The 26,280-nt window shown below is 46.2% G+C and overlaps 1 protein-coding gene across 1 annotated transcript in view; it reads left to right on the top strand.

Annotated features, from left to right (window-relative positions):
- Positions 1-9,019, top strand: part of DNAAF9 (dynein axonemal assembly factor 9) — a 173,456-nt gene extending 164,437 nt beyond the window's left edge. The window contains 5 exon segments of the mRNA XM_021005399.2: positions 1,324-1,398; positions 2,193-2,398; positions 3,284-3,349; positions 3,910-4,003; positions 5,013-9,019. Of these exon segments, the coding sequence (XP_020861058.1) occupies positions 1,324-1,398; positions 2,193-2,398; positions 3,284-3,349; positions 3,910-4,003; positions 5,013-5,131 (560 nt within the window). The 3' untranslated portion in view covers positions 5,132-9,019.
- The last annotated feature ends 17,261 nt before the right edge of the window (positions 9,020-26,280 follow it).

Below are 26,280 nucleotides of genomic sequence, written 5' to 3'. Positions count from 1 at the left end.
CAAGGTCAGGGTTGGCTATATCGAGTCTAAGATGTCTGTGGGGCGTTCAGTTCAAGGTGTCCAGGAGGCAGCGGGAGCTTTGAGGCCTGAGGTCAGCAGAGAGGTTGGGGCCAACAAATCCATCTGAGAATAATCTGCTTTGAAATAATTGATGCGTGGAAGTAGATGAGATCACCAGCTGAAGTAGTCCGGAGGGAAAAGAGAGGCCCAGGATGGAGCCCTGAGGGCACCCCTGTTAGTGAATGTGACCCAGATGAAAATCAGATGCAATTTTTTTTAAAACAAGGAGCTGAGAAAAAATGACAGCTTAGCATTGAGTCAAGGGAAATCCTAAGATCTCTTAGCACAGCTTCCAGGGCTGACTCATCAAGTCAGCAAGCATTTATTAAACACTTACTATGAGCCAGGTTCTGGTCTAAGTGCTAGGAACACCAAGAAAGACAAAAAGAGTCCCCGCCATCCAGGAGTTCACAGTCCAGTGGGGGAGATGATTGTAAACAAGCGTGTGCAAATGAGATTGAGATAATTTGGTGTGTAGAAGTAACTAATCTCCCCTTTCCCTCTACAAAATATCTGGGCCTGGCCTTTGCACCTCTGCGCTGCTACTGATTAGAGTGACCCTTTGTTTTGTTTAGTCATTGTTCAGTCACAGAGGACTCTTTGTGACCTCATTTGGGGTGGTCTTGGCAAAGATCTTGGAGTGGTTTGCTATTTCATTCTCCAGCTCATTTTACAGATGAGGAAACTGAGGCAAACAGGTTCAAGTGACTTAGCCAGGGTCACTTAGCTAGTAAGTGTTTGAGGCCACATTTGAACTCAGAAAGGTGAGTCTTCTTGACTCCAGGCCCAGCTGTATCCATTGCTCCATCTAACATGCTGCCAACCGTCAAACCCAGCTCCTCTTCAGTTTCCAAACTGCTCCTCCAGTTCTCACCCCATCAGGTTCCAGTCTCTCTGCCCATTGGTTGTGAGCCATTTGCAATGCTGGGAATGCTGGCAACTGGGGAGCACAGTGAACCTTCCACACTTGTGCCAGTTCAGCTGCTAACTTCACCCCCTACCCTCTGCACATGCGGATCATTTTTTTTTTGTTAACCAGGAAAGTACCAAAGCTTCCTACAGAATCTCTGACAATATGTCACACATTTCACAGACAGTAATCAGAACATGTCACTGATGGTAAGAGAATGAGCTTCATCACACGTAGGCATCCACGCAGTCAGTGGCCCTTTCCAGTAGTGACTGTGCTGAGTTCTGGCGCCGTCCACGAGGAAGCCAACAAGTGGGGCGGTGACAGCCTTTTCTTCTTCTTCTTCCCAACAGCAGTCAAGTCCTTGATCAAGCAGAGTCCCTTCTCTGGAAACATCTACCACATCCTGGGCAAAGTGAAGTTTTCAGGTAAAGGAAGGCTGAAGCGTGGGAACCCTCTGCTGTGAGTCTCTTAGGGACCTCTCACTGGATGCCTTCTCCTTAACTCTACAGCTAATCACATTCTTTCAGAGCTAGAACTCAGACTGAAAGGGTGTTGGGTGCATTTACTTGCCTGTATTTTCTTCCCCAGCAATTATTGCTCCACCCATTTCAATTGTGAGGTGAATGAATGAGATTGCCCATTCTTTTCATCACTGGAGATCAGACTGAGCCTGTTGGCAGGACTTGACTTGTTTCTGCCAACCTTTTTGAATCTACTTGATTTTTGCCCCAGATTTCCTTATTTCAAGAATAGTAGTATAAAGGGTGAGAGGAGTATACAAGGGAAAAGGACCCTGTTAGAGCATGGCCCCATTCTGTTGGTTGCTGGAGATAAAAAGATGCTCTAGCTGAGTAGAAGTAACTCAGCTAACTTGCCTGTAGAACCCAGGGAGGAGGAGAAAGCCCCAGAGCCACATACACAGCAGGCTATAGGCTGAATCATAACAAAGACTTTTATTCCCATGGGGAAGTTTCTCTTTGCTGCAGTCTGCCACTGCAGACTCACAGGGCCCTAGGGGAGAGAAGAAAGTACCTGGCATTTAAAATACTTAGGTGTAGCAGTAGACTGACGATAGCCATGGAGAAGATCTAACTGCCTGATCTGGTGTAGGAATGTAACACCCCTTTCAAAGGAATCTTCCTCTAGCCTGGGAGAGATTATATCATTGGTCCTTACTTGGCCAGTCCCTCAGAGCACTAATTTTCTTCTCTCCTTGCAGACTCAGAAAAGATGATGGAAGTTTGTCACAACACACTAACTAATTCCTTAAGCATTGTGCCAGTTCTGACGGGTCCTAGCCCACCTCCAGATTCCCGTGGAGCTCCCCGAGATGGCAGTGGTCAGCAGGAGAGCTACCTCGTATTCATCGGCTGCTCTCTGAAAGAGGAGAGCGTCAAAGACTGGCTACGACAAACTGCAAAGCAGGTGTGGCTCTCGTGAGGTGGGGACATTCCTGCTGGCACTGGTCCCAGATGTGGGCACAGTTCCAGGCAGCCCCTAACCAGCAGTCTTCCCTGACAGTCTGGTCACCCTTAGGGTAACTTTCCACTGGTCCCACCCGGGGCATCAGTGGATCACCTCTTCTTGGAAGAGCAAACTTGTGAGATTCCAGCGCTCCCTGATTTTCCCCTCTTGTGTTCCTTTTCTCCAAGACAGCATAGGCAGTCAGCTATTTAAACTATGTTGGTGTTTTATAAGAGGGGGGGATGGATTAGAAGAGGAGAAAACATCCAGGTGCCTTTCCTGTGATGCTGGCGAAGGCAGAGGAAGAAGCTCTGTTTGACACAGGCTGGGTGAGGTACAGAGTACTTCAGATCCCTGGCCAGTCCCCTGCAGTGCTCTGGGGCAGCCTTTTCAATTTACTCTCTGAGAGGGAGTGCTTTTCAGGGTGAGCCCCAGATCTCGTATGCAAACAGTTCTCAGACCACCTCCCCCCCCAGACCATGAATTGGCCTCCCCTGGGTTCTTCCAGTGGCATTAGGATGGACAAAGGATGGGCCACAGAAACAAGTACAGTCACAGTAGAAAAGCCTTGTGTACAAGTCAAGACATCAGCTTTCCTCAAACCAAAACAGCAAAATCTTTACGCTTGAGTGAGGGTGTGATCTCTCCCTCTGCAAAGGGGTCCAGTCTCAGGCAGTAGGCAGAACATCCTTCCACCATGCCCGGCCAAAGCCTTGCACCGCCACTGCCACTGTCCAGTCTGGTAGCACTCACGTGGCTTTCTCTGCCCCTTTGCTGACTCTACCCCTGCTTTGTGTTACTCCATCTGACCTCTGCTCCCTCCCCCATCCCTCAATTTCTACACAGAAACCCCAGAGGAAAGCCCTGAAAACCAGGGGGATGCTGACGCTGCAAGAGATCAAGAACATTCACGTAAGTCCCCTGCCCAGAGGCTAGGCCAGGCCTAATGTACAGAAACTGGGTGAGAGTCCTAGAAACTCTTAAAGATCTATGGGCACTTCAGGGTATGGCCCACCAATGGATGGAGCCATTAATGGGTAAGATTTCAGCCCCTACTGGGAGCTGATTTTGCTTTGATCTTGGGTGAAGTAGTGAGAACAGCTACTCATTTGGGGGGTATATAAAGCAGATCCCACTTGTGCCCCAAGGGAGAGAAGCCCGAGGGGCAGGCAGCCCCCTACTGCTCCTGCTGCAGCTCCAAAGGTCAGAAATCTATTCCCTGCCGTGGGGTAAAGTGGAGGAGGGGAAGGGGCACTGGCTCCACGGGGCTACTCCCTTGGGAGGCTGTATTCAGATTGTGCAGGGAGACCTTCCCCTGTGTGTTTGAGGTTGGGGTGAGGGGAGAGAAAAGGAGATGAGAGAGGTGGGCTCCTGGCCTGGGAGGAAAGGAAGGGTGGGCAGAAACCGAAGCTGGCCAAGGGGGACCTGAGCAGGTGCAGGGCATTTTTAATGATCTCTGTTGTTTCTTGCAGGTGAAACGCCACCTGGACCCCCTGCCTGCAGGTTATTTTTATAATGGAACCCAATTTGTCAACTTCTTTGGTGATAAGACTGATTATCACCCATGTATCCTTGCATGGCAGGGCTATGGAGAAAACCAGGTGTAGGCTTAGATAGGCTTTCCTGTGGGAGGTTTGAGTCACAGCCATTGTGCAGTCCCGTCTCTGCCTCTCCAGAATCACTGGATATGCAAAAAGCAGAGCTCAGGTCTTAAGTTCTGTGGTGGAAACTGTGGAGGCAAACTGTGCATCTTAACCTTTGAAAAGCACTGCAGTAATTAGGCTAGGAAGGAAATTGTCTCCCCCTTTCCCTTCTCATTCTCCTTCGAGCACAGAGCAGAAGGTTTTAATGTGTGTGCACCCAGGGGAGGGGGCAGCTTGATGTCAGGCCAGCCGCCCGGCCCATTGCCATTGTCACTGTGCAGAGGGAGGACAGGAGGTCTCAGAGGAGGGGCACAGGGACAGCCTCTGCCTACAGCATGGGTGAGGCTGAGGCTGGGAAAGGAGGCAAGGAGGAAGCTGTTTCTCCTTCATCTCAACGTGTGGAGCCAGTTAGTGGCATGTTCCCTCATGAGGCGGGGGGAGGAGGAGCGGGGAAGGGTAGGTGTGGACAGGCTCACCAATACCCTGATTCATGATGCAGGCCCAAATCAAGTTGGCTTGTATTGCAGCAAATGACTCTGGACTGCAGGGTTGACTTCTTTTGTCTGTGGATGTTTGTCCAAGGAAAAGTCAGTCCTTTCCTTTGCTGCTGGGCTTCTTAGCTACAGTCTGCTTCTCCTGCCTCTTTCTCATTCTAGGGTTGGGGATGGATGAGAATGAGGGGGGTCATCCCAGCCTCCTTATAATCACTGGACATTTCTTCTCCCTTACCCCAGCATAAGACCTGTCGCATTCCATACATGAAACACCAGCTGTGTTCTCAAAGGGCTGGTCCTTTCTTCCTGTCAGCGTGGGAGCAAGGAGTAATGAAGAGCAGAGCTCATCCCTTCAGGCCACCGATTATTCAGAGTCAGGGGCAGTTTTTAGCTGGTAGATTCCAACAGACTGAATTATATTCCTTAATTTGAAATTAGTAATGGACCAGTTTATGAATGATTATGTGGAGGAAGCAAACCGGGAAATTGAGAGGTACAACCGAGAGTTGGAGCAACAGGAGTATCCTGACCTATTTGAGCAGAAGCCCCTGAGCTAGCCCACCAAGGTTCTCTGTGCCCAGGCAAGAGACCTGGGCACAAGTGCCAGCCACGAGGCTGCCACCTCCATACATCGTCCCTGTTCTCACATGGTCAGAGACACTCAGGGGTTGTCTGCCCCTCGGCGTTCTGGGACGTGTCTGAGGACATGTTTCCTGGCAGGAAGCTGCTTCTTCACTCTGGTCTGCCTGTTTGTGCTGTGTCATTTGCATGTGGTCCTGATTCAAGATACAGTGCTTTCTCAGAATCATCACCTGGTCCCTTATTCCCTTTTGCAAGGGCAGAGGAGAATGAGGGACTGGAGACACCCCATGAAGCAGTCTCGGGATTGTTGTCCCCCAAGTGCTGTCTGCAGTCTAGTCATCCTGTCTTGGTCTAAAAAAAAAAAACCTGTGAAGGAGGCTTGTGCCATTTCTCGTCTTGTGGGAGGGTGGAAGTGCTCTTCAAGGGTAAGGGACTATTAGGATTGCATGAAGAGTTCTCCTGAGCTACCTACACACCTTTCACTTTTCTGGCATTACCTGAGTCTTGAGTTAGAGTCTGGAGAAAGCATGGAACTTCAGGCCTCTCTCCCTCATCTTGTGGAGTCTTTATGAAGCTGGTGGTAAGAGTGAAAAGGAGAGAAGGTAGGACTTTTCTTGCCTCCTGTGTAGGGCCCAACCAAAGGTCCAGTGTCCCCCGCCCCCACTCCCCAGCCGTGGTCAATGCCAAGGCCCCTTAGATCCCTGCAAGAGATAGCACATGAGGTGACAAGAGTCTTCACCGAGACTGAGAGATTTCTGGCCAGCTACTTGTGATATGAGGGAAAATGGCTGGTTTCCTTTCTCCCTCCCAGGCTAGAAGAAGCCTAATGAGGCCGATGTCTCCCGCAGCTGGCGTTGCTGGGTTTCCTGGGTTCTGTAGACCACTCCTTGGTGTCCTTGGCTAGCCAGTACTATCTGGGTTTGGAGCTGAGTTGGGCTTCTTGTCACCCTGCCAGGTGCCTGCTGGACTTCCCCCCACATAGATTCTGCCTCTGTCTCTTTGCTCTCCTTCCACGGAGCTTTAGATAGCTCTGATAAGGCCGAGGAGGGTCAGGCCTTTGCTGTGGTATGACTTCCTCCCAGTCCTGGCCGCACACATATGACGCAATAAGACTTAGTTGTGGAAAATTTACTCCAAGTCCCCAAGCCCTCTTGCTGCCTCTGGCTTTGGCTCCCAAGGGAGAGGAAATGCCACTGTCTTCCAGCAAACATATTCAAAATACTTTTTGTTTCTTTTGCCCAAGCAAAGTGTTTGGTGTCCTACGCTTCCTTCCAGTAGCTTTGGTTTCAGTAGGACATTAAAGCAAGTGTGACTGATTATTATGCAGAGCACACTTGGCCAGTTGGGATTGTGTGTCTGCCAGGGCAGCCCCTTAGGGAAGTCTAGATGGGGGCGAGTGCGGGCTCCGAATTCTAGGCCTCGTTTCTGTTATGGACTTTGGTGTTGTCATGTTGAGCCTCCCAAGTTTAGAGTGTAGTCCTGTGCATGCCTTAGGACTTGGTAAAACATGTGATTTCTTTACAAAGCACATAGGTGACACCATTAGTGAGCTTTAACTCTCGGGGGAGATTTGTAAGAGGGAGACAAGTCTTGCCTCAAGTAGAAAGCTCCTGAGGGGTCCCATGAATTCTCCATGCATGACTGCATGTGGGTCTTCGCTGTACTTAGTGCCTGCCAAGGTTAGTGTAGCAAAACTGTTTTCAGGGGCTTGCCCAGGTTTGGAAGCCAGTCACAGGTGTTGTGTTGGAGAAGATAATGATCTCTGTTTTAAACTGAGGTGACAAGAACCCAGATTCTGTTGAGCAAGAAACCTCACATTGAAAAAGGCATCTGAAAAAAGAAATGCCCAAGTGAGCATGTCCTCTCCAAGACACCATTTGGCTGGCCCCTTCCCATGCCTGCCATGAGAAGGGACTGAGGTGATGCCAAAGCCATATGGATCCTTTGTTGCCTGGGCAGCTTACATGCCTGGTGCAGAAAAGCAGTGACAATAGGCCCTGGACTAGCTCGTTGTCTCTGCTTGGGGATCAATAACTGTATAGACTTTTAAGTGCAATTGATTAAACAATAGATGAAGATACTGTAGCTTCTTTTTGTTCTGCTGAACTCTTTTTAAAAACTCGAAATTGTGCAGCATTTGGGGTGGGGGGGGGACACCAGTGGGCCAATTCATTCAACTATTGCTATGAAGTTTTACATGAAACTCTCTTGGAGGTTGGGGGAATCCCCAACAGCTTTGGGGTCTGAGAATCCTGCTGCACAAAGAATCCATTTTTAAAGAGAGCGTCAGCTTCTTGGCCTTGCCATGCATAGCATAGACCCTGCTGTATAGCTCACTGCGCAGTGTTCTTGGTGACTGACTGTATAATACCCATGGAAAAAGTCTTTTCACCAACCTGTGGTACTGTTCCAATTTCCTCTGTTGGGATCAAAGACTACGTGATTACCTCAGCTCTGAATATAAAACTGTGATTTTGAAAATGTTCATTTTTAGATGTTATGAAGCCCAAATGGCAAAGCTGTGATGAGGGGTGTCCGCTTGGAGCTGGGCGGCCAAAGGGCAAAGCTCTCCACCCCCAGACTGTTCGCTCTCTTTCCCCTCATTTTTGAATCGAAAAGAACAAAACAATGTTGGTGAAAGGACTTTAAAGTGTAACACACGCCATGTTAACCTAGTTGAAGAGTCTTAGCACCTCTGGCTAAACTGTATAAACTCTTTGAGGACTAACACCTGTGAATGGTGATCCTGGAGCTTGGCACCTATGCCAGGCCTGATTGGACCTGGGCTGGCCTCTGCTAGATGAACTCTTTATGAGGTTCCTAAAAGTCAGCCACCTTTTTTGGCTTGGATTAGTGGTTCTGCCATAGCCTGCTCTGAGACATATAGTAGCATGAGTTACCCCAGGAAGGAGGACCTTCAGCTACTGTACATCCTGGGAAAGTGCCGTCCCTCAGAGCAGCCAGTGGCCCAAAAAGAAGTGCCATTACACTGTGTCTTATCTTTTTACTGTAGGGAAAAAAAATGGAGGGACAGGAAGTGAATCCATGCATTTGGAGCTCCAGGTCCCAGAGTGCAGGCACGAGTCCTCAAGGGGTTTACCTGCTTTTTGCTGACCTTGTTAGCAGCTTAGGTTTTGTATCACCTGGAGTGAATGGGATTTAGAATTTCTGAAGTTATAGTTGGTTTGGTTTGGGGTGGGGGTAAGGGGTGGGGAATTCATTCACCTTATCAAGGGGCTTTTTGTAGTGCCCTGAGCCAGGATCTGGGCTGCAGCTGTGAAGCCCCATAGGCAAGACCCTGACCCTGGGGGATGGCCAAGGAAAATTTCTCTCCAAGTTCTTTTGGGATTTTGGAGAATTTGCACAGTGGTAACCTCTGGGGTGCCCTTTGGGCTTCTATAATGGGCAAAGTTGTAACGAGGATAGAAGCTTGTAAACTGTGAGTGTCCAGCTGTCTCGTGGGGTTAATTGTCGACAGATTTGTAAAGATGTGTCCATCAACCTGGGTTGGACACGTACTCCTTCATAATTGTCCAAAATTGTCAAATGTGACCCTCGAGCCCGTGGACAATGTGCCAAAAGCCACTTTTATACTAGCTTTTGATGCTTTACTATTTGCAACTTAAGTTAAAAATTTGTTTTTACAAACACTACTGTAACTTCAGTGAGACTGAATGGTGTGGTTGAAGCTTTCTGGCTTATTGTTGTATTTATTACACTCAATTCAGTGGGTCTATAAAACTAGCCTCCACTTATTTTTATATTATTTGACATATTTGTAACTGCGGTTTGTGTCTGTGACTTTCACATTTGTAATTCAGACTTGACACTAAGAACCAATAAACTGTCGCCGCTAATTAAAATGCCTTTTTGACTGTTCCTATGGGTTTGAGCAGGGCCAAGAGCCCTGGCATGTGGAGAAGACAGCAAGAAGCCTGGAGAAAGGGTAGGGAGAGTCAGCCCCCAGCAGCTCCTGCGTCCCTCTGCCACTCTGTGTCCCCAGGCTCATCTGGGCAGCTGTAGCTGTTCCACCAAGTGGGCCATCAGAGGCCTCACCTTCTCCCCTGTTCAGGCCTCAGGTATTTGAAGAGACTCCTCAGAGAACCTTGGTGTGATCAGAGAGACGCCACTCTCTTGCTTCTGGACACACAGGAAGGTGGTCGTGTGCGCTCGCACGTGCGCATCCTAAAGACACACACACACACACACACACACACATCCTAAAGAGACAGACAAAAGGGAAAGCTTAGTAAGGAGACTGATGAGGGCTCAGCTTGTAAGGTGAGATGAGGGAGAAGCAGTATCCTAGGGCCATAATAGGAAACCATGGTCCCCAGGATCCCCAGAATCTAAATCTCCTCATGTTCAGACTACAAAATTATCCTTTGGAGAGACAATCAGAGCTACACAACCTTAAAGATTATCCAGCCCCTTCATGTTACAGATGAGGAAGCAGGCCCAGAGAGGTAAGGGACTTTCCCAAGGTCACACTGGTATTAAATAGATGAACTGCGACTTTTAACCTGGGTCCTCTGCTTGCTCCCTTTAGGAGGCAAGGGTGAGTCCCTTGAAGGAGCTCAGATTCTAGTAGGGCAAATACAGAGAACTAAAAAACATAATATTACGTGAAAAATCCATTAGGTGAAAAAGTGCCTTGTACATACAGGTTGAGGGAAGGTTATTACCAAATACTAGAGGAAAATCAGGAAAGACTAAATGGAGGAGAAAGCATATGAGTTTGGGCCTTCAAGGAAGAAGGGTTAGGAATTCAGTAGGCAAAGAAGAAAAAGTGTGTGGGGCTGGGGAGGGGGGGGCATTCCAGGCATAGAGATCATCAGTGTGAACAAAAGCAAGCTAGGAAACTGAACAGGGGTTGCTTTTGGTGGTGAAGATGGGAAGCAGCTGATAACAGTACAATCTGGGTGGGTGGAAGGGCATGGAACAAGCCTGGATTAGTAAAACACCTCAAGATGATATAAGGCAGGGGCAGTTAGGTGGCTTAGTGGATAGAGCACCGGCCCTGGATTCAGGAGGACCAGGGTTCAAATCTGGCCTTAGACACACAACACTTACTAGCCATGTGACCCTGGGCAAGTCATTTAGCCCCATTGCCTAGCCAAAAAAGAAAAAAAAGATGATATAAGGCCTCAAATGCCAAGCAAAAAGAATTTGAACTCCAGTCTTGGCAAAGATACCTCTGAAGATTTTTGAGCAGAGGAATGGCAATGACTAGATCTCTGCACAGAATGTTTCTGACAGTGAGTGATGGAGTTGGAGAGGAAAGACCTGTTAGGAGACTGTCACAATAGTGCCGGTAAGTAGGAATGAGATCTGTGACAAGGGGAAAGCAAGCCTCAGGCCAAAGGTGAGGCAGAAAAATAGATAAAATATGCATGTACTCAGATGGCGCAATTTTACATTTTTGCCCCTGGTACAAAATTAGCTGGCAATAAGGGCCTCTGTACTAGAATGGTGACCGTTGGACAGATGTGAAAGATTGTGAAGGTCCAAGGCATGGGACCTGGTAACACTGGGATATGATACCAGGAAAGAGTCCAAGGGAAAAAGCCGGGCTCTCAAGCCTGAATGGAAGGAAGGGACAGGTAGGCTTGGTTTTGAAAAAAGGCACACTTGTGGGCAGCTAGGTGGCGCAGTGGGTAAGCGCCGGCCTTGGAGGCAGGAGGACCTGAGTTCAAATGTGCCCTCAGACACATGACACTTTACTAGCTGTGGGACCCCGGGCGAGTCACTTAACCCAATCCCCTCACCAAAAAAAGCAAAGCAAAGAAAAAAGGCACACTTTGCACAGTGCCTGGCACATGATTGTCCAGGCCGAGACCTGTCAGGTCTGGAGCTCTGAAAAGAGGTCAGTGCTGGAAATAGAAACTGAACGGAGTCCATGCCCAAGGGGGCAAGTGAATATCTGAGTAGACCTGGCTCCCAGGAAGACAGTGGACCCGTCCCTTTTCTGGCCGGAAGCTACCTCAGCCCCTGCCCCTTCACTTGTAGTGGAGGAGCTCCCTCGGGCCCCACCCCTTCTCTGGTGGGGGAGTTTCCTCAGGCCCCGCCCCCCTAATCCACCAGGGGGCGGGAAAGTTCTTTCAGGCCCCGCCCCTTCACTTCTAGCGGAGGGGGCTTCCTCAAGCCACACCCCTCCTCTGGTTGGGGAGCCTCTTCAGGCCCCGCCCCCTAATTCATCACGGGGCGGACGCTTCCTCAGGCCCCGCCCCTTCTCTGGTGGGGGTGCTTCCTCAGACTCTGCCCCTCAGGTTCTGTATGTGAAGGGAGCTCCTTCTAGCTCTGCGCCTTCCCCCATGGTGGGGAAGGAGGAGCTCCTTCGGGCCCCACCTTCCCTTCCTCCTCTAATTCCCCCCCTCCTAGAGCTGCCCTTGGACGCGCCCTAAGGCCTGACCCAGCCTCCTCCCAGGTGAGGTGGAGGGACAGTTAAGGGGGAGGGGGCCTTCCCTCTCTCCAGACTCCTGGGGCCCTGGGAGCGCTCTAAGGAGGCTGGGGAGGGTCCCTGGAGGAGATGGGGTGTGGGTGGGGTATCCTCGAGCCATTTTCTCTGTAGTAGGGGAGAATGAAAGAGGTCAAAGGTGACTTTGTCAAAGGCCCCCAAGGAAAGACTCCAAAGACCTAGTGAGGCCATATGACTTAGTGAATGTGATGCCAAGACTTGTTCAAGTGTATTTTGTATATTTATATTATATACTTCTGCATATTGTCTTCACCCATTAGACTGGAAGCTCCTGGAGGGCAGCTTCTTTGTATTCTCAGTGCCTACCTAACACAGTAGCCTGGCACATAGTAGGTGTTTAATAAATGCTTATTGACTAAGTCCCACCTCTGTTACTGACAAGCTGTATGGTCCTAGGCAAGTCACCTAACCTCCCTGGGCCTCATTTTCCTCATCATAAAGGGTGGTCTCTACAGGTCTCCAAGGTCCCTTCCAGCTGTAGATCTATATAACACTATGATCTCCATATTAGTGCCAGTACTGCTGCTTAGTAGCTGCCTGACTTTGGGTAATTATCTACTTGGCACTCTTTAAACCTCAGTTTCCTCAGTCTATAAAAAATGAGAGGTTGAATTAAGTGATGTCCAAGTGCCTTTCCAACTCAACCCTATGAAAATAGGGCCTATTGCTGGTGGCTGTATAAGTGGAAGTGAGAGAGTTGAACACTCCCCTAGATGCTGAGGGTTTGAAGGTGTCTGGGGCTGACTCTCTAGGCTCAATGATTAGAGATGATCTTAAATGGTCAATTCTGAGATAAAAAATAATTTTGAAAAATATTCCAGTAATTTTTTTCAGCTGTCTCCCCTCTCCTCTCCCCAACAATAGGAGAGAAAATAATTCCCAAATTTTTTCCTCTCAAAATTTTCCTCTTGCTTTTTTCCCCCCTTCCATATCTTCTAGCACGATAACAAAGAGAATACTGTCACCGTTGTCTGGAAGAGCTTAGTTCAGTTTCTGTCTCTGGCTTTTTTCAATGCCTCAAGCAGTGCTCTAAGACTATAAGATGCCCATCTGCATTGAGAGAGCAAATTCTCCAAGTCTAGTAAAAAATAATTATACCAAGTATGATTATTTTATGACCAACTTAAGTTTTCCACAGTATATCTTTGTGCCCTAGAGATTAACAAAATGACTTTAAATCTGTTAAGGGCTGTTATAGCCCTTTTCCACCCAAGGTTGCAGATATCCTTAGTGGCAGAGCCTGGCCCAGAAATACTGGCTTTCATGCAAAGGTTCTTTCCACTACAGTGCTGCCTCTAACATTGAGTTTGGGTTGAAGGTCACAGGATCATAGAGATAGAGCTGGCAGTATCTCGAAGGCCTTCAAGTTTAACCCTCCCATTTAGTAGATGAGGAAACTGAGGCCCAGAGATGTTAAGTAACTTGTCCAAGGGCACATTGTACGCTGGAGAGGTGTGATTTAAACCCGTGTCTTCTGGATGGGATGTTCAAGTTGAATTGTGCAGGATAGAACCAGAGCTCAGGAAAGTGGGTAGGGCTAAAGATTAAGAATTGGGAGTCATGTGCCTTGATAAGATAGCTGAAGTCATTGGCATGAATAGAATAAATTATCATGAGACAGAGCCTTAGGGGATGCGTATTTTGGGGGGGGGCTAGAAAGGAGTCAGTGTTGAGAGGAGATCCAGGACAGCGCTGTCACTGAAGACAAGGCAGGAAAAAATGTTGTGAACGAGGGGGATGGTCAATAATGTGAGATACTGGAGAGAAGTAAAGGAGGATAAAGATAGAGGAAAAAGTCATTGACAACCTCAGAGTGGAGAGGGCAGAAACCAGACTGCAAGGAATTGAAGGGAGAATGGCTAGAAACAAAATTTTGACAGTGAAGAGGAAGAAAAAGATGGGACAGTAGCTTTTTTTAAATAGTATTTTATTTTTTTCCAATTACATGTGAAGACAATTTTTAACATTCATTTTAAAAAATTGAGTTCCAAATTATCTCCCTCCCTCACCACCTCCTCTCTAAGACAGTTAGCAATGTAATATAGGTTATGTAGGTGCAGTCATGGAACAATATCTTTAAAGGATAATGAGATTGAATGAAAGCTTTTTAAGAATATGGAAGAACTAGAAATATTTGTACCTTCTCAGAAAGGGGACACAGTAGAGTAGGAGACCAAGATCTAAAAAAGAGATGGGAAGGGATTCATCAACAAGAATTTAATAAGCCCCTAATAAGTGCCATACGTCATACTAGGCTTAGATAGGGAGATGAAGACAAAAATAAAACAATGCCTGCCCTCAAGAATCTTCCATTCAGTTGTGGAAACAACTTGTATAGAGACCAGATTAAAGGCATTAGGTGGAGGGGTGAGCCCCCTAAGACAGCAAGGAAAGAATTGAGGATGGGTGAAGACATCAAGAGATTTAGAGATATATTTAAGAGTTGAAAGAACTATTGGCAGAATACTGTCTTGTGGAAGTGGTAGGCAAGGTCATCCACTGAAAGTCAACAAGCATTTATTAAGCCCTAAAGAGATAGTAGACAGGGCTTCTTGCATGGAGGCTTGAGAGAGGAAGAAGTTTGGGGAAACTTCTATGTCAGATACAATAGGTAGGACATGTAGTGAAGCCTGTGGTAGGGGAAAGAAGACTGAACTGGGAATCAGAAATTTACACTGAAGTCCCAGGTCTGACTATTATGTATAACCTTGGGCTTGGGTTTCCTCATCTGAAAAAACGGAGCTGTTGCCAACCTTCCAGAGTTGTTGAGAGAATGAAATGAAATTGTTTAAATGAAAACAATTTGTAAAATGTCGAGTGTTGTACAAATTTAAGGAGTTATTACTGTTATGCTCTTAGTGTGTGATGGAATCAGTTGATCATAGTAAGTGTGATAGCTTTCCCCGGATGTGCTGGGCTTCACCCTTTCCTGGTAGCCTGGGAAGAAAGAAGAGTTGTCCCTGAGCTGTGTACTGATCTTCAGATACTACTGGGTGCACCTTGACTCTCTGAATGGTGTTGCTGAGGCCATGGGGAGGAAAATCATGGGGATGTAGCTGGGTCAGGGGAAGCCCCGGAACCTTGGCTTTCAACAGTTTTTCCTGTGGAATGACTGGGACCAAGAACCGTTGAGTTTTCCCCGCTAGTACCCGTCTCAGGTCAGTGAGTTATATGGCTGTTGGGTGTACCTAGAAGCCTAGGAGTCTTCAGAGAATGTTAAAGTATCTGGAGGATTTCTAAGAAAATTTAGAGGGCTCTTTGCATGGCTTCTTGGGTGTCACTGGGGGAAGGGGGGGAGGGTGCTCTGGGAAGCTTTGGAGATCTCTGATGGAAGGGCTTTGATGAACTCTGAGCCTAATCTCTTGGTTTTATGTGGGGGAGTTTTTCATCCTCTCTGTTGGTCTCTGGTCAGGACTAGGACACTAGGAACCTTTCTGAAGAGTCAGGGCTAATGTTTTGGTTGCTTATGCACTCTTTAGCTTGAACCCTTTGAAGGGATGATCCCCAGCAGAAGCTAGAGAGTGAGAGACTCTTTCTTCAGGTCATACCCACAGTGTCCCCATCTCCTCTCCATCGATCATAGGACTTCAGTGACCACCTCCCTCTCCTGCTCCCCCACTGTCAGACCTGTGCCTGGCCATACTATAAGAAAGGCAAAGAAGAAGTAGACCTTGACCTAACCCTTTGGGAGCACAGTGTCTAAGGGACACCCCTCTTTCTTTCCCCCAACTCTGCTTCTCCTTCCAACTTCCCTAATCTTTTTGATAGCACTAACATCCAGTCATCCAGGCTCAAAACCTCAGTGTCATCTTTGACTCATGCTTCTTTCTCATCCCCCTCATTCAATAAGTTGCTAATTCCTATAGATTCCATCCACCTCCACAATATCTGTCATATCCATCTGTTTCTCTTTGTGTGACAGAGCTTAACACAGTAGGTAGAGAGCTTGGAGTCAGGAAAACCTGAATTCAAATTCTGTCTTTTGACACATACTGGCCATGTGACCCTGGACAAGTCAGCCTTACAGCACTCTGAGAGGCAACTCTCTAGGACTAGAAGTAGCAAAGAAAGTGCCAACCAGCATTAGTAGAAGGAGTTCCCCATCCCAGTGAAACCATGGCTCCAGTCCTTATCCCTGTTTGCTGCCCCCACCCTTGTTCATCTCCTCATCACCAACTATAAATTAGCCTCTTAACCCATCTCCTTGCTTCCTTATGCAGATCTAACCATATCTCTCACCTGCTTAAAAAACTCCAGTGGCTCCAAAAATAGTCTAGGTGAAAGATAATGAAGGGTTAGACTAAGGTGTTTCTGTGAATAAAGAAAAGGGAACAGATGTGAGAGATAGCATGGAAATAGTTGTTGACTGAATAGATGTGGGAGTTCAGGGCAAAGGAGGAGTCAAGGAGGAGGACTCTAAGGTCTGGGGCTAGGGGAGGACTGAGCCCTAAGAAAGGTGTAAGGAGCCGATTGGGGACATACTAAGCAACCCTGGACAGCTCCTGAATTGGGCTGTACAGTAACAGAGCTCTCAAGTCAATACAGAGTATTTATTAATTCAACTAAACAAGGATTTAAGCACATGCTATGTCTTGCAAGCACTCTGCTAGGCACTGAGCATACAAAAGCAAAAATGAAGCCATTGCTACCCCCAAGAAAACGATATTCTGCTGGGGAGGAAACTTGTATACAGGTAAATCCAGAATAGATTAAAAAGTAAATATGGAGTAATTAGGAGAGGGGAGAGAATCAGTCATCAGCAATGTGTCAAGCAGTGTGCTAGGTACTAGGGATACAAATACAAAACCAAAGAATGCTTGCCCTCAAGGAGTTTGAATTCTTTTAAGAGACATCTGGATAAATAAATATGTACAAAATATAAACAAAAATAAATACAAGGTAGCTATTTTGAAGAGAGATAAAGAAAGGTTTTCTGTAGAAGAAGTTGCTTTCTACAAACCAAGATTCTAAAAAACAGATAAAATGGGAGTGTCTTCTAAGCATGGGGACAACTGCTACAAAGGTGCCAAGTTATTGGAGTTCTTGAATAGGAGACTAATATGGTCAGAACTGTGTTGTAGGAAAATCATTTGGCAGCTGTGTGAAGGCTCGATTTGCACAGGAAGAGATTAGGCGGACGATCAACCAGGAGATTTTTGCATCAGTCCAGTGGAGAAGTGATAAGCACTTGTGCTAGCATGGCAGCTATGTGAATAGAGAGAAAGGGATGGATGCATAATATATTCTGTGGAGGTAGAAATGACAAGCTTGGCAGCTGATTAGATATGTCAGATCAAAGAGGATGATCAAGGACAACACTAAGACTGAGAAGTGGAAAGATGGCAGGACCCTTAACAGAAATAGAGAAATTTGGAAAGAGGGGATGAATTTGGAGGGGGGGAAGGTAAGGAGTTCAGTTTTGGATAGGTTGAGTTTGAAATGTCTGCTGAACATTTAGTCTGAAATATCCAATAGGCATTTGGAGGTTCACAAGAGGAGAGCAGGAGAGAGACCAGGTCGGGATATGTGGATCTGGGAATCATCTATGCTGAGATAACTATTAAACACTAATAGTTGGGGTAGGAGGTAGTGGCTGGGCATATTCTTGAAGGGAGCCAGAGATTCCAAGAGGCAGAAGAAGAAGAGCATTTCAAAGATGGCTGTGCATAAAATGATCCAGAAGTGGAAGATGGAATGTTGTGTGGAGAGAAGAAAGTAGGTCAGTTTGTCTGGACCATAGAGTATGTAAGGGGAATAATGTGATACCTATTTAGGAAGATAGATTGGAGCCTTTTCATGCTAAAGGAGTCTATATTTTATCTTAGACACACTAATGAGCCACTGAAGGTTCTTAAGTAGAGGGAATGACATGGTCAGACCTGCTCTTTAATAGTATTAACATGTCAGGTAGGTAAAGGATGGAAGGATGGATTGGTGGGAGGGGGTGAATTGGAAGCATGGAGACCAGTTCTCTAGGTAAAAGATGATAAAGGTGATATAAGGTATAAGGTGATTGGTTACCTTTGTGAATGGAGAAAGGAAGATAGATACAAAAAATATGAAGATAGTCTCAATAAAGCTTAGCAACTGGTTGGATAAGGGAGGTAAGGGAGAATAAAGAAGGTAAGAGGATGATTTAAAGTTTGAAAACCTGGAGGACTGCAAGGATGGTGGTACCTTTTAAAGAAATAATGAAGTTAGGAAAAGGAGTAGATTTTAGCAAAAAGGTAATGAGTTCCATTTTGGATATGTTGAATTTGAGACGCCTATGGGAAGTTCAGATGGATCTGTCCATCAAACAGTTAGTAACCTAAGGACTGGAGATTTAGAAGGGAGATAAGAGCTGGTTGTGTAGAGATGGGAGTCATCTAGTGGCTGATGAACTCACCGAAGGAGAGAGAAAGAGAAGACAGCCCAGGACAGGGCATTAGGGCATCTCTGTGCATAGGGAGTAGGACCTGAATGATGATCTATCAAAGGAGACTGAGAAAGAGGCAGTCAGACAAGTAGGAGAACCAAGAGAGTGCAGTGTCACAGAAACCAAGGGAGGAGAGATTATCCAGGTGGGAGAGGTGATCAACAGTGTCAAACACTGCAGGGAAGAAGGAAAGTTTAGAAGAGGTCTTTGGATTTAGCAATTGAGAGATAGCTGGTAACCCTGGAGGGATCAGGAGATCTTGGAGACTGGGGGGATCAGAAGCCAGATCACAAGGAGTTCAGAAGTGAGTGGGAGATGAGGAAGTGGAAGCCCTAAGGAAAGATGGATTTTTTTCCTCCTAGAAATTTGGCTGTGAAAGGGTAGAAAGATATAAGACCATAGCTTGAGAGGTCAAAGAAAAGTGGTTTGGTTTGGTTTGGTTTTTTAAAGATGGAAGAGATCTGGGCATGTTTATGGGAAGCAAGGAAGAAGCCAGTGGGGTAGAAAGTGATTAGAAAGAGAACGAGGGGTATCAAAGGGCCAAATTACTATAGTAGATGGTAATGATGATGGTGATGATGATGATGATGATGGTGGTGGTGGTGGTGATGATAATAATGGCTAGGATTTATATAGTACTTTAAGGTTTGCAAAAATGCTTTATATATATTAACTCTTGATCCCATTGGATCCTCACAACAACCTTGTGAGGTAGAGTGTTATTATTGTCCCCATTTTACAAAACAGGAAACTGAGTCTGAGAGAGGTTAAGTTACTTAATCCAGGGTCACACAGCTGGTGAATATGTATCTGAGGCAAAATTTGAATTCAGGTCTTACTGACTCTAAATCCTGCACCCTGTACCACCTCCCTTGCCCTCAGATGAGAAAGTATGAGATTTAGAGATAAAAATGAGAGGGGTTAGTCTTGACAAGAAAAAGCTCCTCTTCATCAGAGGCAAAAACAAAAGTGAAGCTGAGGGTATTTGTGGTGTAGAATTGGAAAGAAGAGAGCTCACGAGAGAAAGCCTCAAGACAGGTTCTCTTCTGAGAGGAAATAGTATAAGTGGCTTGAGGAGAGAAGAGAAGGTTTGGAACAATGCTAAGAGTAAAAGGATTGCCATGCAATATCGAGGGTGCAGAGAGTAGGTGATGTGTATTTGTAGAGGCTGAGAGGATGTCTTCAGTACAGTTCTGTGATTGTCTTCATTGGTATTCAGCAGTGTGGGATAGGAGTGAAGATGGTAGATGGTGGGAGGAAGTCACGTTGGGAGTTTGGAGAGGGATAAGCAATAGCATGAGGGCAAAGGGATTGGAGGTTAGAAGACAGTGTCCGGTTGAACTGGTTAAATATTGAATCGGGAATTCACAGGGAGAAAAGTGAGGCCAAAGTAAAGGTGATGAACTGGGAAAATAGGGAGGGGTGGAGTTACTGGAGATTTCCACGTGGAAGAATAGATTTAGGTGGGATGAGGCATAGGAAGAGATACAAGATTAGGAGGTTATGATCTGATTAAGGAATTTCTGAGTTCTGGATTGGAGAAGCTGAACCCTTGTAGGTGATCCTAGATATGGCTATTTGTGCATGTGGCTGAGGTAGAGGAGTAGCTCATGGGAACTGAGGTTAGTGAACTGGGAAGCCAGGGCATGTGGGAGGACATCAACTTGTGTATTGGAGTCGCCAAGAATAAAATCAAGAGATTGATGTGGAGAGAAAAGCTAGGAAACAAATTCTTTGAGCAAGGATGGAGAATGACTGGGGTGCTGGTGGATACCTGCAAGTAGAGGATGAACATTTTTATGTGGGACCTTGTGCTAGGTGTACGAAGGTAAAGGACAGTCTGCCCTCAAAGAGCTTGTACTCTAGTAGCAGTAATAAGACATGGAAAGAAACAACTATAATACAAGTGATATATATGTATCTGTCTTTCGACCACAGAGTTTGAAGGAAAGAGGTGCCACCCCTACTCTCAACCAGTCTTTCTCTCACCAAGGATCTCCCTTATCCTCATTCTGGTATAGCCGGACCAACCATGCCATCAACAGGACTCTTTGTGGCAAAAGATATCCGGTATGTAACCAAGCTCAGCAATCATCTATCCCCTTCTGTGCCAATGGTCCTTGGCTGCACTCTCTCTCTGTCTCTCTGTCTCCCTCCTTCTCCTGGCTCTGTCCCGGTAGCCAAAGCCTGGGCTCTGCCAAGGGCATGGAATAAGGTCAGGACCTTCCATCTCATACATAGGAGTATTGTCTCATTGTCCTGAATTGAAAAGCACTGATTACAAGTCAAGCTAACCCAGGTGCACAGAGGCTGCAGGAGACCTGGATATTCTAGTGACTGATGGTCTGGACAGAGTTTACACTCTGGAGGAGAACGGCAATTTCATGTCGTGGAAGAAGCATTGTCTCAGGAGTTAGGAGAACCTGGGTTTGGATCTAGCCTCTGATGCATACTAGTCATGTGACCACTTAAACTCTTTGAGCCTCAGTTTTCTATTAAGTCAGGATAATGAGAACCAAACAAGATGGTGTCTGTAAAGTGCTCTTCAAACTTTAACCTGCTATGCAACTGTTAGCTATAATTATTGCTATTCTAGTTGTAGCCCCAAAGCCAGCCACTGTAAAAAAGACCTTTCCTCCTTGCTAAAAATGCTTCTCCTTTTTCAAACTACTGCCTTGGAGTGGCTTAAGCATCCCTTAGAAGGTTTCTCTAAACAGGGAAAAGAAGGAGGAAAGGAGGAAGAGAGTGAGAATGTGCAGGTCAGCATGGTCACATGTGTTAATCATCCATTATGTCAGCACTAGACTTTTTCCACCCCAAGGCAGAGTCAGAAGACTTGAATTACAGTCCCAGTTCTATCTGTGATTTAATGTATCACCTTGGGGAGCTCCCTTCCCCTCTCTCAGGTATTATACTACACAGATTTTCAAGTCCTGTCTAGCTCTAATATTCTCTGGGAGACATTTTCAACATGAAAACTCTAATCTAGTTTCAACTATGATGGGGGATAGGAATATCATGGAATGACCACTCCACTCACTAGAATGAGGAGTCTGATTTCCCAACCCTCATGCTCATCCTTTCTCCTCAGGAAGTCACCTAATCAGTTCCTTGACCTGTTCCTCCTTCCAGGGAGAGTTATGGTTAAGAAGAAATCATCTTCTCAATTCCCTGGGAGACTGCAGCCTCCATTACCCACTTTGTCTCCCCTAAGCCTTCCATCTTCAGAAAAGATGCTTCCTGAGGGCAAGGCACTTGATGATTTTCCAAGTTCTATCTCAGCTATTATCTCATATAATCCTCTCAAAATAGGCAAGGCCAGGATTATTGTCTCCATCTTATAGATGAGAAAACAGGCCGGGAGAGGGATAGTGGTATAGTATTGGATACAGTTCTATATGCCAAATTGTGTAATTTTACACTGATAATCTAGAATGTATTCAGAAGAAAGCAACCAGGGTCCAAGACTAGAGACCATGCCATATAAAGTGGATTAGTTGGATTAGAAGGATTTGGTAATGCTTATCTTGGAGAAGAGAAGACTTTACAGAGCCTTGGTCATTCTTTTAAAAATATTTAAAAGGTGTTCACATGGAAGAGGGATTAGGCTTGATCCTATCAAACACTAGAAGGCCTTAACAAGTGGACAGGAGTTTTTGGAGAAGCTTCTGACGGGATTTTTCTGCAGGAATAGGTAGGACAGGATGATCTCTGAATACCTTCTAAACTCTGAGATTCATGAATTTTGTGATTAACCCACAACCATCTAGTTATCAAGTGGTGGAGCCCTGAATCTTAAGCCCAGGGCTCATTCTGCTTCCCACTGGTATGCTTCTCACATTCTTGGATACTCTCATATACCTAGCAGGATAAATGACAGTCTATATCAGCATATACTAAGGGTCAGATTAGTGATTCCAACTAAGTACTGTAGGAACTCAGAGAAGGTAGACATCATGAGGAGCTGGAGTAGTTACAGCAAGCTTCTTGGAGGGCTTGAACTTGGCCTTGACTGGGCGAGTAGGACCTAGAACAGTGGAAATAAGGAGGGAGAGGGGATCCTTGGTAGAAGGAATGGTGAGGGCAAGGGTTTGAAAGGAGGCATTCAGTATGGCATACCTAAAGGCCAATACCATGACCAGTTTTGTTGAAGAAGTTTGTTTTCAGGAAAAACAGAGCTTTCTGGTTCTCCTCCTACCTTTCTGACTATTCTCTTTCTCTGTTTCCTTAACTGGTTTTGTTTCCTGTACTCTGCTACCAAATGTGAACATTCCTTAAAGAATATTCCCTTGACCATCTTTCAACACTCTCTTAGGGATCCCAGCCATTTTTTTTGGACACCTTCAATGGACATGTCTGTTCAGTTCTTACCTAAATCTATATCTCTGGTCCTGATCTTTGTTCCTGTTTCTGTAAATGACATTGCCATCTATTAATAGCGATCACCTAAGTCTGAAATGAAGGCAGCTAGTGTAGACCATCTGCCTCTACATTTTAGGAAGGAATGTGTCCAGATGATGATGAGTAGTATACAAGGCAGGAGACATGTCACATGAGAATTCATTAAAGGAACTGGGGGTGTTTGGTCTGGAGAAGAAAAGACTTAGAGGGAAGCATGGTCCTTTTTTCATGTATTTAAAGAGCTGTCAAGTAGAAGCTTCATCAGATGCATTCAGCTTAGTGGAAAAGGGGAGAAATGAGAAGTCAGCATGAGGGAGTGGGGTCCAGGGAAGGTTTGATCAAATAGGAAATGCCTGAGTATGGTAGCAAGCAAAGAGAGAGGAATTAGCAGAGATAAAGAAACTGAAGCTGCTGGATAGAAGGGACTATTAAGGGAGCAGGGACTTGGAGGAGGTGGTAAGGGATAGGATTAAGAGGGGTGCAGGGCACAGGAACAGCAACGTTGTACAATGACCAGCTTTGATAGACTTAGCTTTTCTCAGCAATGCAATAATCTAAGACAATCCTAAAGACTCGCGGTGAAAAATGCTATCCACATCCAGAGAAAGAACTATGGAGTCTGAATGCAGATCAAAACATACTATTTGTTCTCTCTTTTTTTGTTTTTGTTTTTGTTTTTTCTTTCTCGTGGTTTTTCCCTTTGCGTCTGATTCTTCTTTACAACATGACTAATGTGGAAAAATGTTTAATGTGATTGCATATATATAACCTATATCAGACTATATGCCATCTTGGTGAGGGGGAAAAATTTAGAACTCAAAATCTTATAAAAGTGAATGTTGAAAACTAAAAATTAATTAACTAATTAATTTAAAAAGAGGGGTACAGGGGCTAGCCTTGGCAAGGAGAAACCAGCTGTGGTCAACATATGGATGGAAGGATGGGTGGAGTCAGGGGACAGATGTACAGGCAGATAGATAGGAGTGAGGGGAGCTGTATTATGGAAACAGTTCAAAGACTGGTTTGGTTGAAGTGGAGCATTTGTCTTGGAGAATAATAAAGCTGTTTTAGTCTTCCTCCTGCCTCTCTGTCACCTTCATTAGCTCTGTTTCCTGTTTCTAAGTATAAATATTGTTTAGTAATCAGTGGTGAGAGGAGATGCATTTGCAGATGCGTGGATTGATGGGCTCAGATAAATGGATTAGGATGGACAGAAATATGGAAATGTACCACAAGTTCAGGAAGAAAAGAATCCTTGGATTCACTAGTTATGTCTAGATAGATAAATGGATAGATGGATAAACCCATGGTAATGGAAAGAGAGGTGAATGCACTGAGATGATAAAACAGATTGAGAGTGATAGATAGGAATGAATAGGTGGTGATGGAGAGGGAAGGAGAGATTTCTGTGTGGGAAATATGGACAGAATAGATTGAGAAATGTATATGTAGGGATGGATTGTGATGGAGAAAAAGAGGGATGATTGAACAAAACAGCTGGTGAGATGAATGGAGAGAGGGTAATGGGGGGGAGGTGATTAAATGTGATATATGGGCAAAGTGGATTTAAAAGATAAATAGAAATCCATGTTCTAGTAGGAGTCCAGTGGTGTTTGGTGACTGCATGAGGTGGATGGACAGAGGAGATTGAAGAATAGCTGGATAGGGATAGAAGGGCTCTGGTGTTCTCCTGTATGACCTTGATAGGCCTGTTAGTATAGGCCAGACATCCATATCCCTTTCCTCAGGATTGAGGAGACCCAGGCCAGTTTTTCCCTTTGGGCCATCTAGGAAGCTCACATCCTCCTGTCCTCTGAGGGAGAGCAGTCTCAACTTCATTCGGTCTCAGGAACCAGCCCTACCTCTGTCCCTGGGTGACAGAAACTAGGAGAAGTACATGAGAAAGGACAGAACTGGGATGAGAAGGGTTAAGGATGGGGAGAGAGAAAACACTCCCCTAAACCACATCCTGACCTTGATGACAGCTTGTTTGGTTCAGACACAAGGCAGGGGAAAGAGGTAGGGGTGGAGGGAGGCTGAGGAGAGAAGGATCTGGGACCAACCTGAGGGATTCTTACTGGTGGACCCATACACAGAGAGACAGGCTTACCACAGAGATACCTGAAACAGAAATATCCCTGTAGACTTGGACATAGACCCAGAAGTTCTATTTGGATACATTCCTACATACAAAGTATTTTCTTGCCCCCAGCTTTGTGGGAGAGGTTAAGTGTCGCCCAAACTTGGTCCCACAGCTAGGCTGAGTTGGAGTCACAGCATCAGCCTAGCTTTCTGAAATCAGTACCTTTTCCACTACACCACAGACAGAAGCAGAAATGTCACTAGACAGAGTCCACAGGGACACACAGCTATGCCCTTCCTTTCTGATTCTCTAGACACCTAGAGAGGCACAGACCCAGACACAGAGACAGATACACATTTATTTAACATGCTGTGTTCAAGGCCCTTTGCTTAGTGCCAAGGGAGACAGAAAGATAAATAAGATGTGATCCTTGTCCACACATACAGAAACACACAGGTCCATTGTGTCTGAGGTTGTATTTTGGGGGAGGGAATCACTTATTGAGCTAGGGAGGGGTTCCTGAGAACTTGGGCTTGCTTTTCCAGTTAGTCTGGGAAAACTTCCTGGAAGAGGTGGGATTTCATGAAGTACTGGAATGAAAGAAGGGAGAGGATTTGGCAGTGGTCGGGTGTGGCCCAGGAGGGGCCGGAGAAGAGGAAGGAGGAGACTGAACACAGGATTAAGGGGAGGGCTGGACAGAGATTGATCCTTCCAAAGATTAGGAGTGCCTGGGTACATACATGCCTAGGCACTGAGCTGGATACAGGGGACCTCTCAGGGACCCAACCTGTGAGCTTTTCTGGGCCTAGGCTTTGGGGTTTCCATCTGAAAAGTTTGGGTACAGTGTGTCCCGAACTCTCCCAATGTACCCTTAGACACAATTACTTAGTACGTGCAAAAGCAATCCTGAGAACTCCTGGAAGGAGTGCAGTTCTGAACCAAGTTCAGTAGGGGAGGACACCTGATGGGGAGAAGGGAAGGGCCTTCAGGAAACCTGAGATCCCTGGGGAAAGGGAAGGTGGAGCTTAAGCTTTATAGGAGGAGGAGTGAAAAACAGATCCAGGCCGCCCTCTGCTCCACCCCATCTCCCCAGGAGGCCAGATCCTTCCCAATATCATTGTTAGCTACTGAGATTGGAGGGGGATAGGCCTGTTGGACTCTCAGTTCTTCCCCACTTAACTGGGAGTAAAGTGTATCCACATTCCCCCATCTCCCACATCGAAGTGGGTCTGTCATAAACACCCTCAAGCACCAAGGTTGTCATTGGCTTCCCCTACACAAAATCAGCAGTATACACGTGGTTAACACCTGCTTCCCCCCCCCCAAATATATTCAGAGCAAAGTGTGACTGCCCCCCATACACACACTGCAGTGTGGCCACCCCCCCAACATGCACACACACAGAGTAGTGTGGCCACAACACTTTTCCCCCCAACACAGCAGTGTGGTTACAACACTTTCTCCCAACACACACACAGCGGTGTAGTCACACACCCCTAACATACACACAGCAGCATGTCCACAACTCCCCCCAACACACACACACACACACACACACACACACACACACACACACACTCTTCAGTGAGACACACACACACACACACACAGAGCAATGTGGCCACACACACATACACACACTGCAATGTGGGCACAACCCCCTCCCCCAAACACACACACAACAGTGTGGTCGTACTTCACACAAAGTGGGTCCCCTCCCTATTGCCGATTGTGGCCACACACA

This window comes from Phascolarctos cinereus, unplaced genomic scaffold (genome assembly GCF_003287225.1).
Source record: "Phascolarctos cinereus isolate Bilbo 61053 unplaced genomic scaffold, phaCin_HiC Scaffold_9;HRSCAF=440, whole genome shotgun sequence".
Taxonomy (NCBI): Eukaryota; Metazoa; Chordata; class Mammalia; order Diprotodontia; family Phascolarctidae; genus Phascolarctos; species Phascolarctos cinereus.
Note: the sequence above shows the minus strand (reverse complement) of the source record. Positions and strands in the feature narration are given on the sequence as shown.